Source organism: Microtus oregoni, unplaced genomic scaffold, assembly GCF_018167655.1.
Source record: "Microtus oregoni isolate MIOR12 unplaced genomic scaffold, Mior012 000104F_ref0000108, whole genome shotgun sequence".
In the NCBI taxonomy this organism is placed as follows: domain Eukaryota; kingdom Metazoa; phylum Chordata; class Mammalia; order Rodentia; family Cricetidae; genus Microtus; species Microtus oregoni.
This window is the reverse complement of record NW_024544718.1, coordinates 3,127,422-3,141,835: the sequence shown is the minus strand read 5'-3', so window position 1 is coordinate 3,141,835 and position 14,414 is coordinate 3,127,422. Positions and strand designations below refer to the sequence as shown.

At 38.3% G+C, this 14,414-nt stretch overlaps 1 protein-coding gene across 1 annotated transcript in view; it reads left to right on the top strand.

Annotated features, from left to right (window-relative positions):
* Positions 1-14,414, top strand: part of LOC121443313 (testis-expressed protein 11-like) — a gene marked incomplete at its 5' end in the record, with an annotated part of 312,932 nt that overhangs the window by 43,398 nt on the left and 255,120 nt on the right. The window contains 1 exon segment of the mRNA XM_041645021.1: positions 12,271-12,356. Coding sequence (XP_041500955.1) covers positions 12,271-12,356 — 86 coding nt within the window.

Sequence of the window (14,414 nt, the reverse complement as noted above, 5' to 3'; positions counted from 1 at the left end):
CTTTCTCAGCATATTAGCTATTTTTGTATAGGAAGGCTACTGATTTTTGTATCTTGTTGCTTTGCTGAAAGTACTTATCAGTTATAGGATTTTTCTGGTGGTGTCTAGATTCTCTTAGGTATAGAATCATCTTATCTGCAAATAAAAACAGTTTGACCTCTTCCTTTCTTATTTCTTTCTCTTTTATTTCTTTGTCCTGTCTTAATGCTCTAGTTAGTGCACCAAGCATTATATCAAGTAAGAGTAGATACAGTGGGCACTCGCCTATTCTTGCTATTAGTGGAAATGCTTTGAGTTTACTCTTAAAGGTTTTGAAAACCCTTAAAGGTTTTTTTAAATTTTTTAAAAAATTTAAATTGGACCTCGTGTTACAGGCCTATAATCCCAGCTATTTAGGGGACTGAGGCAGAAGGATTACAAGTTCAAGGCCAACTATGGAAACTTAGTGAGATACTGTCTCAAAATAAAAAGTAAAAGGGAATTGGGGATAAAGCTCAGCTGGAGAACACTCATCTAGCATACATTTTAATCAATAAACTGAAAGATAAAAGGATGTAGATGCCTTTCAATATTTGTTTACTATCCAGCAACTTTTCTGAACTTTTGCTATTATTTTTGTGGGTTTTTTTTTCCATTTTTTTATTGAGAAAAGGAGAAAAAAAAACAAGTTTCTACCTCCTCCCAGCCTCCCATTTCCCTCCCCCTCCTCCCACCCTTCTCCCCCTCCCCCCACTCCTCTTCCCCTCCCTCTCCAGTCCAAAGAGCAGTCAGGGTTCCCTGCCCTGTGGTAAGTCCTAGGTCCTCCCCTCTCCGTCCATTTCTAGGAAGGTGAACATCCAAACTGGCTAGGCTCCCACAAAGCCAGCACATTACGTAGGTTCAAAACCCCATGTCATTGTATTTTTGTGGTTTTTGAGATAACGTCTGTTTTAGCCCAGAGTTGCCTTGAACTTCTGGTTCTCCTATCTCTACCTCCTGGGATCTGGTATGTGTATTCAAGTCCAGTTATGTAGTATTGGGGACTGAACCCAGGGCTTTGTGTATGGTATGCAAGCACTCTAGTAAATGAGTGATATCTCTAGCCCTCTTGTTAATATTAATAATTGCATAGTCTCTTGGATTGTTTACATTTGCATGGGTTTTACTGTCCCTTTTGACCCTGTTGCTGTCTTTCAGATTATAAACTACTAGAACACAGAAAGTTGTTTTTAATATTCTTTGTAAAGTAAGTGGATATTGAGTTGTATGTCCAACACCATGAAAGGAGATAAGTAGTACTAGGGCAAGGAGAACTAACTTGTGCAGTGTTAGATGTGGTAAAGGGAAACAAAACAAGGAGAGGACCAAATTAGAGTACTCAGCATGATATGTAACAGAGTAGTTAGGACTTTGTCAGGATAAAGTTACTAATAAATGGCTATAAGTTCAGAATTGAGTTTGTGTTTTATTTGGGAGTTCTATAGTGATAGAACTGTATTAGTAGAGCTGTACTTTTAATTCTAAAGGTTAGTGCAATTATTTAGAGTGTGTAGTTTTTGGTGGGCTTACAGCTTAGCTAAAGGACCTGAAAATACAATGTAGGAAATCTACAATGAGAGGAAATGATAGGATAAAGGTTGGAGATGAGTTAATAAAACTAACAGTTCAATTAATATTAATTAATGAATTCAACCTATTCTGTTTCTTTGCCTGAGACATCCTTCCTGTGTCTCATTGAAAGGGATTTGCAGCAGTGTCAAGAACCAGCTTCTACAAAAATACCCCTTGCCAGGATAGGGGTGTGAGGATTTAAATATAGTAAAGAATACAAAGACACACTTAAATTTTTTTATAAAAACAGAAACATATACGATAGTACCAGGAGGGAGTTCCAGTGAGTACTGAAATTTAATTTCCAATTGCTTAAAATGCCCCTGACCCCAAAAGGTAGGAGTAAGACAAAAAGATGCATTAACAAGATAATAAGAAAATTAACAGACCAATTGAAGGTCGTGGGCTGTGTCTGTAAAGGTTCTATTGCTAGAACAAAACAAGTCATGCCCACACACTAGACTAAAACATTCTGTAGACAGACAAACCACTCCCTGGGTGGAATCCAAAGCTATATCCTTAAAGGAACTGGAACTTGGTTGGATCCTAAGACTTTTGTCTATTCCTGAAATACAAGGTCTAGCTATTAGCTACACCTGCTGACAATAACCTTGAGAGAGAGAGAGAGAGAGAGAGAGAGAGAGAGAGAGAGAGAGAGAAAGCGCAGAACTGTCTGTTATAAATCTAGGTGGGATTTCTAACACCTAGGTAGAAACACAATAACTTTGAAAGAATAGAGGTAAGTTCCAACTCTCTGACCTTTGGTCAACGTGCAAATAGGCTCAAAATTTTGGGCCTCCACACAGCAGAAAACAATGCTTTATTATTTAGAGGCAGAGAGAAAAATATCTAGAAAGTTGGATATATACAAATATATTTATATCTTAGAATTCTGCAAAAAACACTCATTGAAATAGTTTAGGGTTAGAGAAAGCTCACTAAGAGTACAAGGCACGTTTCTTAAAGCTAGTCAATCAGCACTTGATTTTTTAAATATAATAATTCAATAAGGTATAAAATGAATAATTTATTATTTCTTTAATATAATTGAAAAATATAAAAATTCATTATCTGTTAATGTTTAAAAGATAATAAAATCACTGGGCAGTGGTGCCGCATGCCTTTAATCTCAACACTCGGGAGGTAGTGACAGGCTGTGAGTTTGAGGTCAGGCTGGTCTACAGTGTGACTTCCAGGACAGCCAGGGCTGTTGCACAGAGAAACCCTGTCTTGGAAAACCAATAATAATAATAGTAAAGTCAAGAGAAAAATACACTAGGAATGTGAGACAGAAAAAATAATGATTGGCCTAAGGAGATGGTTCAGCAGGTAAAGTGCTTGCTGCATAGAAATGAGGACCATGAGTTTGTATTCCCATTACCAACGTAAAGGCCTGGTTTGAGGGCACACATTTGTAATCCTGACATTTGGTGTTATGAGTTTGTTGACACAGGTGGATCCCTAGAGATAAGCAGATCTGAGACTACTCCCAGCTAGCCTAGCAAATTGGTGAACTCCAGGTTCAGTGCAATACCCTGTATCAAAATAGTAAAAAATGGAAAGTAAGTGATAAAGAGACCCAGTGTCAGGCTCTGGCCACCATGTGTGTGCCTGTGCATGAATACATATACCACAGCACATATATACACACATACAGATATGATAAGGCAAGAAAGGGAAGGGGAAACTTGCACGAGTTATTCATCTAATTAAAATAAAAGGCCTCATATCAAACACAAAGGTTGGTAGATAAGATAATTTTAATTAAATTGGGGCCACCATCTATATAGTCTCATCTTAGCATTGCAAAGTAGTAGTATGAAGTCATCATTTCTGGGCCAGTGGCTGGAAATTCCTAGAGCTTTATTAATTCCTTTTCTGTGTGACCAGTATGTTGTAGACTTGCATATCTATTTTCTTTGTGTTATTTTTGCTATAGTGTGTTTGCTGGCAAAGTATGATGTGTTCATAAATGCATGTAATCCTAGCTCCAAAGAGAATTGCTGGGGCTTGCTGGCTTTCAACCTAGTTGAAGAGATCTAGCCTCAAAAAGGAATGAATTAAGAGTGATAGTGGAGTACATCTCATGCCCTTGCTCTGTCTCTGTCCATGTGCACATGTGGGCCCGCCCTCATATACATGTGTATACACATACACATAGATACTCACAAGCAAATAAATATATCCTCTTAAAAAACAAACTATGCGGTTAAGAATGTAGTTTAACTGGTAGAATGATTGCCTAGCATGCAGAAAGTTGTGGGTTTCATCTTAGCATCACATAAACCAGACATGGTGCTGCATATCTATGGTCTCAACAGTAGAGAAGTTGGGCCAGGGAGATCAAAAATTTACGATCATCTCTGACTAGCCAATGAACTTGAGACCCTTTGTTATATATATAAATTATGACCTAAAGAGGTAAAGCAGGCATTCTAACCAACTAAATAATCCTTTCTTTGTGTCATTATACTTCTTAACCAGAATGAATATGTTTTACCTTTCTGTCTACTGTCATTTGTACTCTGTTAAGTATTTATTTGATGTTTGTAGTATTTGAAATAATTCATTATCTTTTAAAAATAGTGAATGTTTAAAGTTAGCATACAAGACAATGGGTTTTGTTATAGAATTTTTATATATGTCATTGTGGGATATTTTATTTATTTTTAAATTAACATACAAAGGACAGGTTTTTCTTTTTTCTTTTTTTTTAAAAAAAAATAAACTATCTTTTTACATTTTACATACCAATCCCAGTTCCCACTTCCTCCCCTCTAGGCTGAGCAAGGTATCCATCCAAAGAGAATGGGTTCCCAAAAAGCCAGTACAAGCAGTAGGGATAAATCCTGGTGCCACTGCCAGTGGCCCTGCAGCCTGCCCCAGCCATATAACTGTTACCCACATACAGAGGGTCTAGTTTGGTCCTATACTGGTTTCTTCCCTGTCTGGCCAGAGCTCCCATTAGCTCAGGTAGACTGTTTCAGTGGGTGTTCCCATCATGGTCTTGACCTCTTTGCTCATATTCTCATTTCTCCCATTCTTCAACTGGACTTTGGGTGCTCTGTTGCGGGTTTCTGCCTCTGTCCTTCTTTCATCTTGACTATCCCATTCCCTCAAGTTCTTCCCTCCTCCCCTTCTCCCCTCTTTGTAATGATTGTTCTGTCAAGAGAAAAGTCACGCCCACTCCCTCCCCCATCCACTGAGACAGACTGATCTTCAGCTTCCAGCCTGAGCTCTCTCTTTTTTCATCTTCCTCTCAGAGAAGCAGCTTCTGCCTTTCTCCCCGCTTCTCCCCTTCCCCCGCTTCTGTCTCTCTTCTCTCTTCTCTTTCCTCTCTCTTCTCCCTTCTCTCTCTCTCTCTCTCTCTCACTCTGTCTCTCTCTCTCTTTCTCTCTCTCTCTCCCCTTTTCTCTTCCCCTCTATAACCCATGAATAAACATCGCACCTCACTCTGCATGGTGTGCCTATTCATGTCTCTGTCTCTTGCCTGCCCACCATGTGTCTCCCTGCCTGGGACCAGCCATTGCTTGGGGACCAGCAGCTGTCTCTGCCTGGCACTGGCTGCTCTCAGGGCCCGCTGCCTGCTACCACATGGCCCGCTACCACTGCTTGGGGACCTACAGCATTTCTGCTGCCTGTTGCCACCAGGGATTCTGCAGCATTTTTAATTTTTCCATTACACTCTTCCTCCCCTTCCTTATTCCCCCATCCCCATGCTCCCATTTTTTTCAGGCGATCTTGTCTATTTTTCCTTTCCAGGTGGACCTATGTATGTTTTTCTTAGGGTTCACCTTGTTACTTGGCTTCTCTAGGATCATGGACTATGGGCTCATCATTCTTTGCTTTACAGCTAGTATCCTCTTATGAGTGAGTATATACCATATATGTCTATCTGGGTATGGGTTACTACACTCAAATGTTTTTTTCTAATTTCATCTATTTGCATACACATTTCAAGATGTCATATTTTTTAACCCCTGAGTAGTACTCCATTGTGTAAATGTACCACATTTTCTTTATCCATTCTTTGGATGAGGGACATCTCGGTTGTTTTCAGGTTCTGACTATTACAAATAATGCTGCTATGAATACAGTTGAGCTAATGTCCTTCTGGTATGAGTGTGCATCCTTTTGGTATATGCCCAAGAGTGGTATTGCTGGGACTTGAGGTATATTGATTCCCATTTTTCTGAACAACTGCCATACTCCACATCCTCTCCGGCATAAGCTATCATTGGTGTTTTTGATCTTAGCCATTCTGATAGGTGTAGGATGGCATCTCAGAGTCAGTTTACTTTGCATGTCCCTGATGACTAAGGATATTGGGCAATTCATTAAGTGTCTTTCAGCCATTTGAAATTCTTCTGTTGAGAATTCTCTGTTTATATCTGTACCCCATTTTTTTGATTGGATTATTTGGTAATTTGATGTCTAGTTTCTTGAGTTCTTTATATATATTGGCTACTTTGGTGACTTATTTAACCAGGAAACATAGGCTCTTAAAGTCTTAATTTCTATGTTTCATCTACTATTTTCCATAAGTGAGAATTTCCATTGATCATTAACCCTAACCTCTACACTAAAAAGTGTTGGCCTTTGTCCCATAACTACCTTAGTTTGTGTTAAAATTGTCAGTAATCCTTATTAAATTAAAGTGTAGGCTATATTCCACCTTTGAGTTTGGGAATAGTTCTGCAACTAGTTTATGGAGAGCACAGGCCCCAGCCCAGGACCTTGTGCATGATAGGTGAGCTACATTCCTCAGCCCAACTTGGCTTAACCTTGTACAATCTTTAGCATAGATGTGCCCCCCCCCGAAATCTCAGTTCATGCATTTTAACATCCCATGTAAGGCTAAAAGAACCTTTATTACTTGCTTTTTCTCTTCCTTCCTTCCCTGTATTTTTCCAGTGCTATGAATCAAAGGTTTAGAGCATGGAAACATATTTTTTAAACAGATATTTTTATGAATCTTCTTATTTCACATCACATTAGAAATGTTTTATTTCTAATGGACAGATAGGAATTTCTGTCCATTTTTTCAGTGATGTGTAGTTAAGTTATAGAATAATGCCTATTATGCTTAGTAAATAAATGCTATTGAATATATAAATGAATGAGTCAATGAAGCAGTGTTGGTAATTTTTGGTCATTGCATTAAAAATGCTACAAATGCCTTCAAAGCATTTTAGCCTTTTATGTTTTGTTGTTATGGTTAGTATTTTGTTCTTTTCCCCTCTAAGAAGTAGCCTTCAGTGTAAATAGATTTGTAAGAATGATGAGGGCAGAAACAGAAAATACTGAAGAAATTGGGTAAAGGCTTAGTATATATAATTGTTCATCAGAATTTTGTTTGACATTTTCCTCTGAACCAGTTCTGTTGTAGGCCTCTGTGCAGTAAGTTGGTGAGAACAGCTTTACAGCTACATAATTAGGATGGCCTTGTGTGAACCTATGGGAACTGGAGCATGTAATGAGTTAAACTGTTTTTACTGCAGTGTAAAGAATACATTTAAATACCAATGGACTCTTTTCAAACACATATTAGCAAGATTAACAAGACTATTTATTTTAGATTCAGATATACAGTAGATCTGGTATGCTCAGTCATGCATATTGAATTTCTACTTTTTGAAACTTTTTAAAAAAGAAAGCCAAGGCTTTATACATTACTCATGAATAACTTGCCTCAGATCTTACATTCTTAATTGGGGCTCTGCTTCTGTAGTCTTGCTCTGGTAAAACTTACAAAGAATTCCTTTTTTATGGGTAGACTCTAGGTAGGTGATTTCTTTAAATACTCATGAGGTATTTAGATAAATTACTAGAATTATAAAACAGCTTTACAGGTTATCTCCCAATATTTTGAGAGTTCAAAATTCAATAAAACGTCCTATTGCTATATCCCTACTGATATATTGATTGAATTAATGAATTGGTTGAATGCTCATAGCATTATTTTCCTATGGCTTAATTCATATGCTTGCTCCTGCTTTTGTCTCAATGGTAATTTATGTAAAGGAAATTTAATGGAGACATTAAACTATTTTCAAAGAAGCCTTATAGCTGCATAGTTTTGTATATTTTTCAAATTTTAGAATTTTTGAGAATTTCATTTTGTCTTTGAGTATATTTTCTATTTTAACACCTTTGCCGGATCTAACAACCCCAAGCAATATTTTTGTTTATCATTTTGCTAGGCAAGTAATCAGAGTTATTTTTTAAAATATTTTAATTAATTTTTTGAGAAAAACTTGCAATATATTTTCATCATATTTAATCTCCCAACCTTTTTCAGACCTACACCTACCTCCCTACCCACCCAATTTTGTCTTTAAAACTTTTTAAAATGTGTTTTCATGTGAGTCAGACACAGTGAGTAGTACACGTCTTTAATCCCAGCACTTGGGAGTCAGAGGCAGGTGGATCTCTCTGAGTTCGAGGCCTGGTCTACATAACTTGAGTTCCATGACAGCCAGAGCTACATTGTAAGAACCTGTTTCAGAAATATTATTATGTGTATGGGTGTTTTGCTCGCATTTGGACACCACATGTGTGCCTGGTGCCCACAGAAGCCAGAAAAGGGTGTTGGAGCCTCTAGGACTAGAGTTACAGAGGTTGTTAGCTACCATGTAGGTGCTGAAAATCAAATCTGGGTCCTTTGGAAGAGCAGTCAATATTTTTAACCACTGAGCCATCTTTCTAGCCCTGTATCTTCCTTTAAAAAAATCCCATCAAACTGAGCAACGGTGAAGAACACCTTTAATCCCAGCACTCAGGAGGGAGAGACAAATGGCTCTCTGTGAGTTTGAGGACAGCTTGGTCTACAGAGTGAGTTTCAGAACAGCCAGGGCTACACAGAGAAACCTTGTCTTGAAAAATAATGCCATCAAGTCCAATTTGTGTTGCCCAAGTACTTTTGGGTATGGGGTCCTAGAGCCTGGTAAAGCTATCAGGTGTCACATCCTTAAAGAAAATGTACTCTATCAGCAGCTGTGGTTACCAGTAGCTCCGTACTAGTGTTAGGACTTCATGATCATCCCATCCTCTACTCCAGTCTTGGAATTTTGTCCGTTTTGAAGTTGTACAGGTCTTGTGTATTTTGTTATAATTACTGTGAGTTCACCAGGCACGAGAACAGTTATGACTACCCTGTTATAGTCATTCATTGCCTCTTTTTTTCCTACCCTTGTTTTTCATAAAAGCCCCTGAGCCTCTCGGGAAGATGTGCAACATAGATATCCCATTTGGAACTGAGTACTCCAAAGTTTGCTTCTTATTCTCTGCATGTTGATCAGTTATGGATCTCTGTGTTAATCAGTATCACTACAAAAATACACTCTAATGAAGGTTGAGAAATGTAGTAATCTATAGGCATACAGTAAGTCATTAGGAGTCAGTTTAATACCATGTCCATTTAGCAATGTAATAGTAGCAGTTCTCCTCCCAGTTGTCATCATAGAACCTACATTCAATAACTGATGGAAGCAGATACAGAGATCCACAGCCAAGCACTGAGTTGAGCACCTGGTTTCCAGGAGGAGAGGGAGGAATGATAATATGGGCAATGGGGTGAAGACCATGATGGGGAAACCCACAGAAACAGCTGACCCGAGTAAGTGGGAACTCTCTGACTCTAGACTGACAGCTGGGGAACCTGCATGGAACCAAACTAGGCCCTCTAAATGTGGGTGAGAGTTGTGTGACTTGGGCAGTCTGTGGGGCCACTAGCAGTGGAACCAGTATTTATCCCTAGTGCATGATCTGGCTTTTTGGAGCCCATTCCTTATGGAGAGATGCCTTGCTCAGCCTTGCTACAGTGGGGAGGGCCTTGGTCCTGCCTCAGGTGATGTGACAGACTTTGTTGACTCCATATGGGAGGCCTTACCCTCTCTGTGGAGTGAATGGGGGAAGGTGAGGGGAGAATGTGGGGGAGGGTGGGAGGGTGAGAGGGAGAGGGAACTGGGATTGATATGTAAAATAAGATTGTTTTAAAAATAAAAATAAAAAAGATACTGATAAGAGTGACAGGCATGAATTTATTATTGTGGAGTTGGCCTTAGATCCAATCAAAAGGTGATTGGTTATGCCCATAACAGCTGATCCACTATTGCACCAATTGACATATTTTGCAGGACAGTTGTTACTGTAGTTTGCAGGGTTCACAGTTAAGTAAGATTGATGATGACATTTCCCCCTAATAGTATTCATATCCTTCCAGTATTATGAAAGCTAGCCTTTTAATCTTCCAGGTCAGTACCAGCTTATTTCTCCATGTACTTTGATTCGAGTATGTGCTGTCTTTAGCAATAGGATCTAGGGCCTTACCATCAAGTTCTGGAGAGTAACCAAGAGTAATGGTAATAACCCATAATATTTGGTGGTCTATGGTATCCGTTTGGCCAATAAGTCCAAAAGAAGGGTTTTTTAATTTGTAGCCTATGGTGTCTATTAGAGACATTGTCTCACCATTAAAGGGTATTTAAACTTGTAAATTTGTGTGTGTGTGTGTGTGTGTGTGTGTGTGTGTGTATGGAATCTTCTATAGTAGTTGGTTTCCATATGACTTTTTCAAAAGGCCACTAAAACGAGTTATTCCCTCCTCTATCCTGTCCTTCCCTCCCCAACCCCATTTAACCCTTCCTATTCTCTTATTCCCCCTTCCCCTTCATGTAACTGCAATCTATCTCTTCCTTTCAAAGCCCTCCCCAACTCTATGGCCTGTTACTAGTTCTTTGACCTCTATAGGTATTCGAAATGAAACACATATCTAAATATTCAAAGTTGGCATTCATGTGTGAGAGGAAACATACAATGTTTTTCTCCCTTGGTCTGGATTACCTCACCCAAGATGATTGTTTCCAGCTCCAGCCATTTAACTGCAAATTATATAATTTTATTTTTCTTAACAACTGAGTCATATTGCATTGTGTAAATGTGTAACATTTTTTGTTATCCACATCACATTTTCATTTTCCACTCACCAGTTCATAGATATCAAGGCTGTTTTCCCTTTCCTGGCTATTATGAATAGAAAGCAATGCACATATATGAGCAAGTATCTCTATAGTAGGATATAGAGTCATTTAGGTTTATGTCCAAGAGTAGTATAGCTGGATGATATGATAGATCAATTTCTAGCATTTTGAACAACTACGATACTGATTTCTGCAGCAGCTGCAACCTGTTTGGACACCCACCATTCTTGTAATCTTTTTCCTCATATCCACACCAGCATTTATTTATTTTTTTTAAATCTTAGCCATTTTGACTGGGATGAGATGAAATCTGAAAGTAGTTTTGTTTTGCATTTCTCTGCTATTTCTAAGCCATTTACCATTTCATCTTTTGAGAATTTTCTGTTAGTTCTTTGACCCAATTTTTCATTGGATCTTAAAATTTTTTCTTTTTAATTCTTTATATATTTTAGACACTAACACTCTTGGATGTGTGATTGGTAAATGAAGACTACTTCTTAATTCAAATGATGACATCCCTTGCTATACAGAAGGGTTTTGGTTTCATGAGGTTTCGTTTGTCAGTTGTTGGTCTCAGTACCTGTGCTATCAGGGTCTTGTTGAGAAAGTCCTTTTCTGTGTGTATAAACTGAAACATTTCCTACTTTCTCTTCTATCAGGTTTAGGATATTAGATCTTATATTGAAGTATTTGATCCATTTTAGAATTGAGTTTTATTCAGTTTGAGAGATAAGGATCTACTTTCATTCTTCTACACATAACTATTTAGTTTGACCAGAACCATTTGTTTAATGTGTTGTCTTTTCTGCAGTGTGTGTCTTTGGCCTCTGTCAAAAATCAGGTGGCTGTGTATGCATGGACTTGTATCCAGATCCTTAATTTTAGTCCACTGATCAATGTGGTTGTTTTTAGGTCAGTACCATACTGTTTCTAAATTACTGTTACTCTGTAGTATAACTTAAACCATGAATGATGATGATTCTAGCAGTTCTTTGATTGTTCCGAATTGTTTTGACTATCCTGGTTATTTTTATGCTTCTATAGGAAATTTAGGATTACTTTAAAAATTTCTGTGAAGACTTCCTAGATATGGACGGAGCGGGGAGGACCTAGGACTTACCACAGGGCAGGGAACCCTGACTGCTCTTTGGACTGGAGAGGGATGGGGAGAGGAGTGGGGGGAGAGGGAGAAGGGTGGGAGGAGGGGGAGAAGGGTGGGAGGAGGGGGAGGGAAATGGGAGGCTGGGAGGAGGTGGAAACTTGTTTTTTTTTCTCCTTTTCTCAATAAAAAAAATTTCTGTGAAGAATTGTGTTGGACTTTTGATAGGATTAAGCTGAATCTGTAAATTGCTTTTAGGACAGTTTTTTTCCACAATAACTGGTTGTAATGTTTTCCACATATAACTAAAATCCAAACTTGAATGCTTTCTATCTCTCTTTTATATAAATTGAGAATTTTTGATAATGATGGTTATTTATGTAGATTTGGCTTGCCTGGAACTCATGGAAACCAAGTGGGCCTCAAATTCATAGAGATCTGTCTGCATTTACCTCCTGAGTGCTGAGGTGAAAGGTGTGTGCCATCGCTTCTGGCCGTTTTAAGACTCTAGACACACACACACACATACTTTATAAATTATAAAATAAATTTATTAATATATATTAACTTGAAGAAATTAATTAATGTTTTATATTACAGATTGAATATCTTCATGTACTCTGTTACAACTTTGGAGTAGAAGCACACAAGCAGAATAAATATAAAGAGAGTTCATTCTGGCTTAGGTAAGTAAAAAAAATGAAAATTCATGGATATTATGATACAGACCAGTTAGTATTTGCTGTTCATTTAAATCTTTTCTAACATCAAAAGCCAACATGCCAATTTTATTTGCTTCTTTCACATGTGTTATTCAGAATTCTCTAGAGGAATGGAACTGATAGAAAGTATGTATGTTACAAAGGGAATTTACTGTAATGATTTATAACCAATAATGGCTCTGTGCACATTGGAGAGGCAGAGAACCTGGTTGCTGTCAGTCTATGAAGCTGGCTGCCTCAGCAGTTTCAGTCTGGTATCAAAGGCATTGAGGGATTCTGAGCCTGATGAAGGTAGATTCTGATGTACGCAGAGAATGGCTGCAGCAACAGAGTTAGATGAACTCAATAGCAAGAAGCAAAGGCGGGGAGGCAAGCAGCAGTGCTTCTTTCCAGGGCTGGATCACTATCTGTGCTTTAGTTAGAATATGCAACCCACTCTCAGGACGACTATTCTTCCCTCAGTTAATCTTTCTGGAAGTGCTCACACATTCCCAGATAGAGGCAGATCCAGTCAGGTTAACAACCAAGATTAGTCATCACAAGTCCACCTTTGCCAACTTGATACCCAACCGTTTCTTTTTATGTAATGTTTGATTTCCAAATGAAGACAGTAGCATGGTGTTAATTCTACCTAATGTAATATAAATATTCCACATATAACAGAAATGCAATATCCTACTCCAAGAATAAATGAAAAATGCCCTTGAGGGATGACTGGTTTCTTAATATTCTATAACTTAAACATGGCAGTATATTTTTACTAACACTTAGCTACTGATATTATTGATGTTATATTAAACAATATGGTGGTTTGATTGAGAATAGCCCCTGTCTTATCATTACTCTGTTTCTGTGAAGACACTGTGATCAAGGCAGCTTTGAAAGAAAACATTTTATTGGAGGCCTACTAACAGTTGAAAAGGGTTAGTCTGTGATCATCATGGTGGGGAGCATGGCGGCAGACAGACAGGCACAGTGTGGGAGAGTAGTTGAGTACTTAACTCCTGGTCTGCAGGCAGGAGACAGACAGAGATGGAGATGGAGATGGAGAGGGAGAGGGAAAGGGAGAGGGAGAGGGAGAGAGAGAGAGAGAGAGAAAGAGAGAGAGAGAGAGAGAGAGAGTCATGGGCCATTGAAACCTCAAAGTCAACCCCCAGTGACATACCTCCTCCAACAAGGCTGCACCTACCAATCCTTCCTAAATAGTTTACCAGCTGGGAACCAAACATTCAAATATATGAGCCTATGGGGGTTATTCTCATTCAGACCACCACAGCTCCCATAGAGTCATGTATTTTAATACCTGGTCTACAGTTTGTGCAACTGTTTGGAGACGTAGCCTTGGAAACGTGTTACTGGGGGTGGGCTGTGAGGTTTCAAAAGAATCATGAGATTCCAGATACTCTCTCTACTCTCTCTCTAACTTGTGTTTGTGGATCAACATGTGAGTTCTTAGTTCTTCCTCTGTCTGCTATCTTGGACCTTATGAAAAAATAAGACAAATTGAATTCTTTCATTTAGAAGTTTCCTTGGTCATGATATTTCATCATACCAGTGGAACAGTAACTAGAACACATGGTAAAGATGCTAAGTGATCACCCTGAAAATGAACATATAAGTAATATTATATGTAGTCAACAGGCATATATATATGCCGTAACAATGTAAAAAAGGCCATGAATTTGATAGGAGTGTTGGAAGGAGGAAAGGGAAGGCAGAAGTGAGGTAATTAAATTACGATCTCAAAATAAACAATAAAAATATTATTACATAAGAAGTGCCATCTTGACTTTAAAAGAGTGAAGAAAGAAAACCACAAATATCTGCTTAATACATATGTATATATGTACAAACATATTTTTGACAAAAACAGATGAAACACACATGGTAAATACAGTCCTCATTTTGGTAATTGGCCTTGTGGCCTTATTTGGTATTTATAACTATCTTCTATTATCCGTTCTCTTTTCCCTCTATCTTCAGTAAGTAAGTAGCTCAGCAGGTTTTGGTTCATTGCCTGCA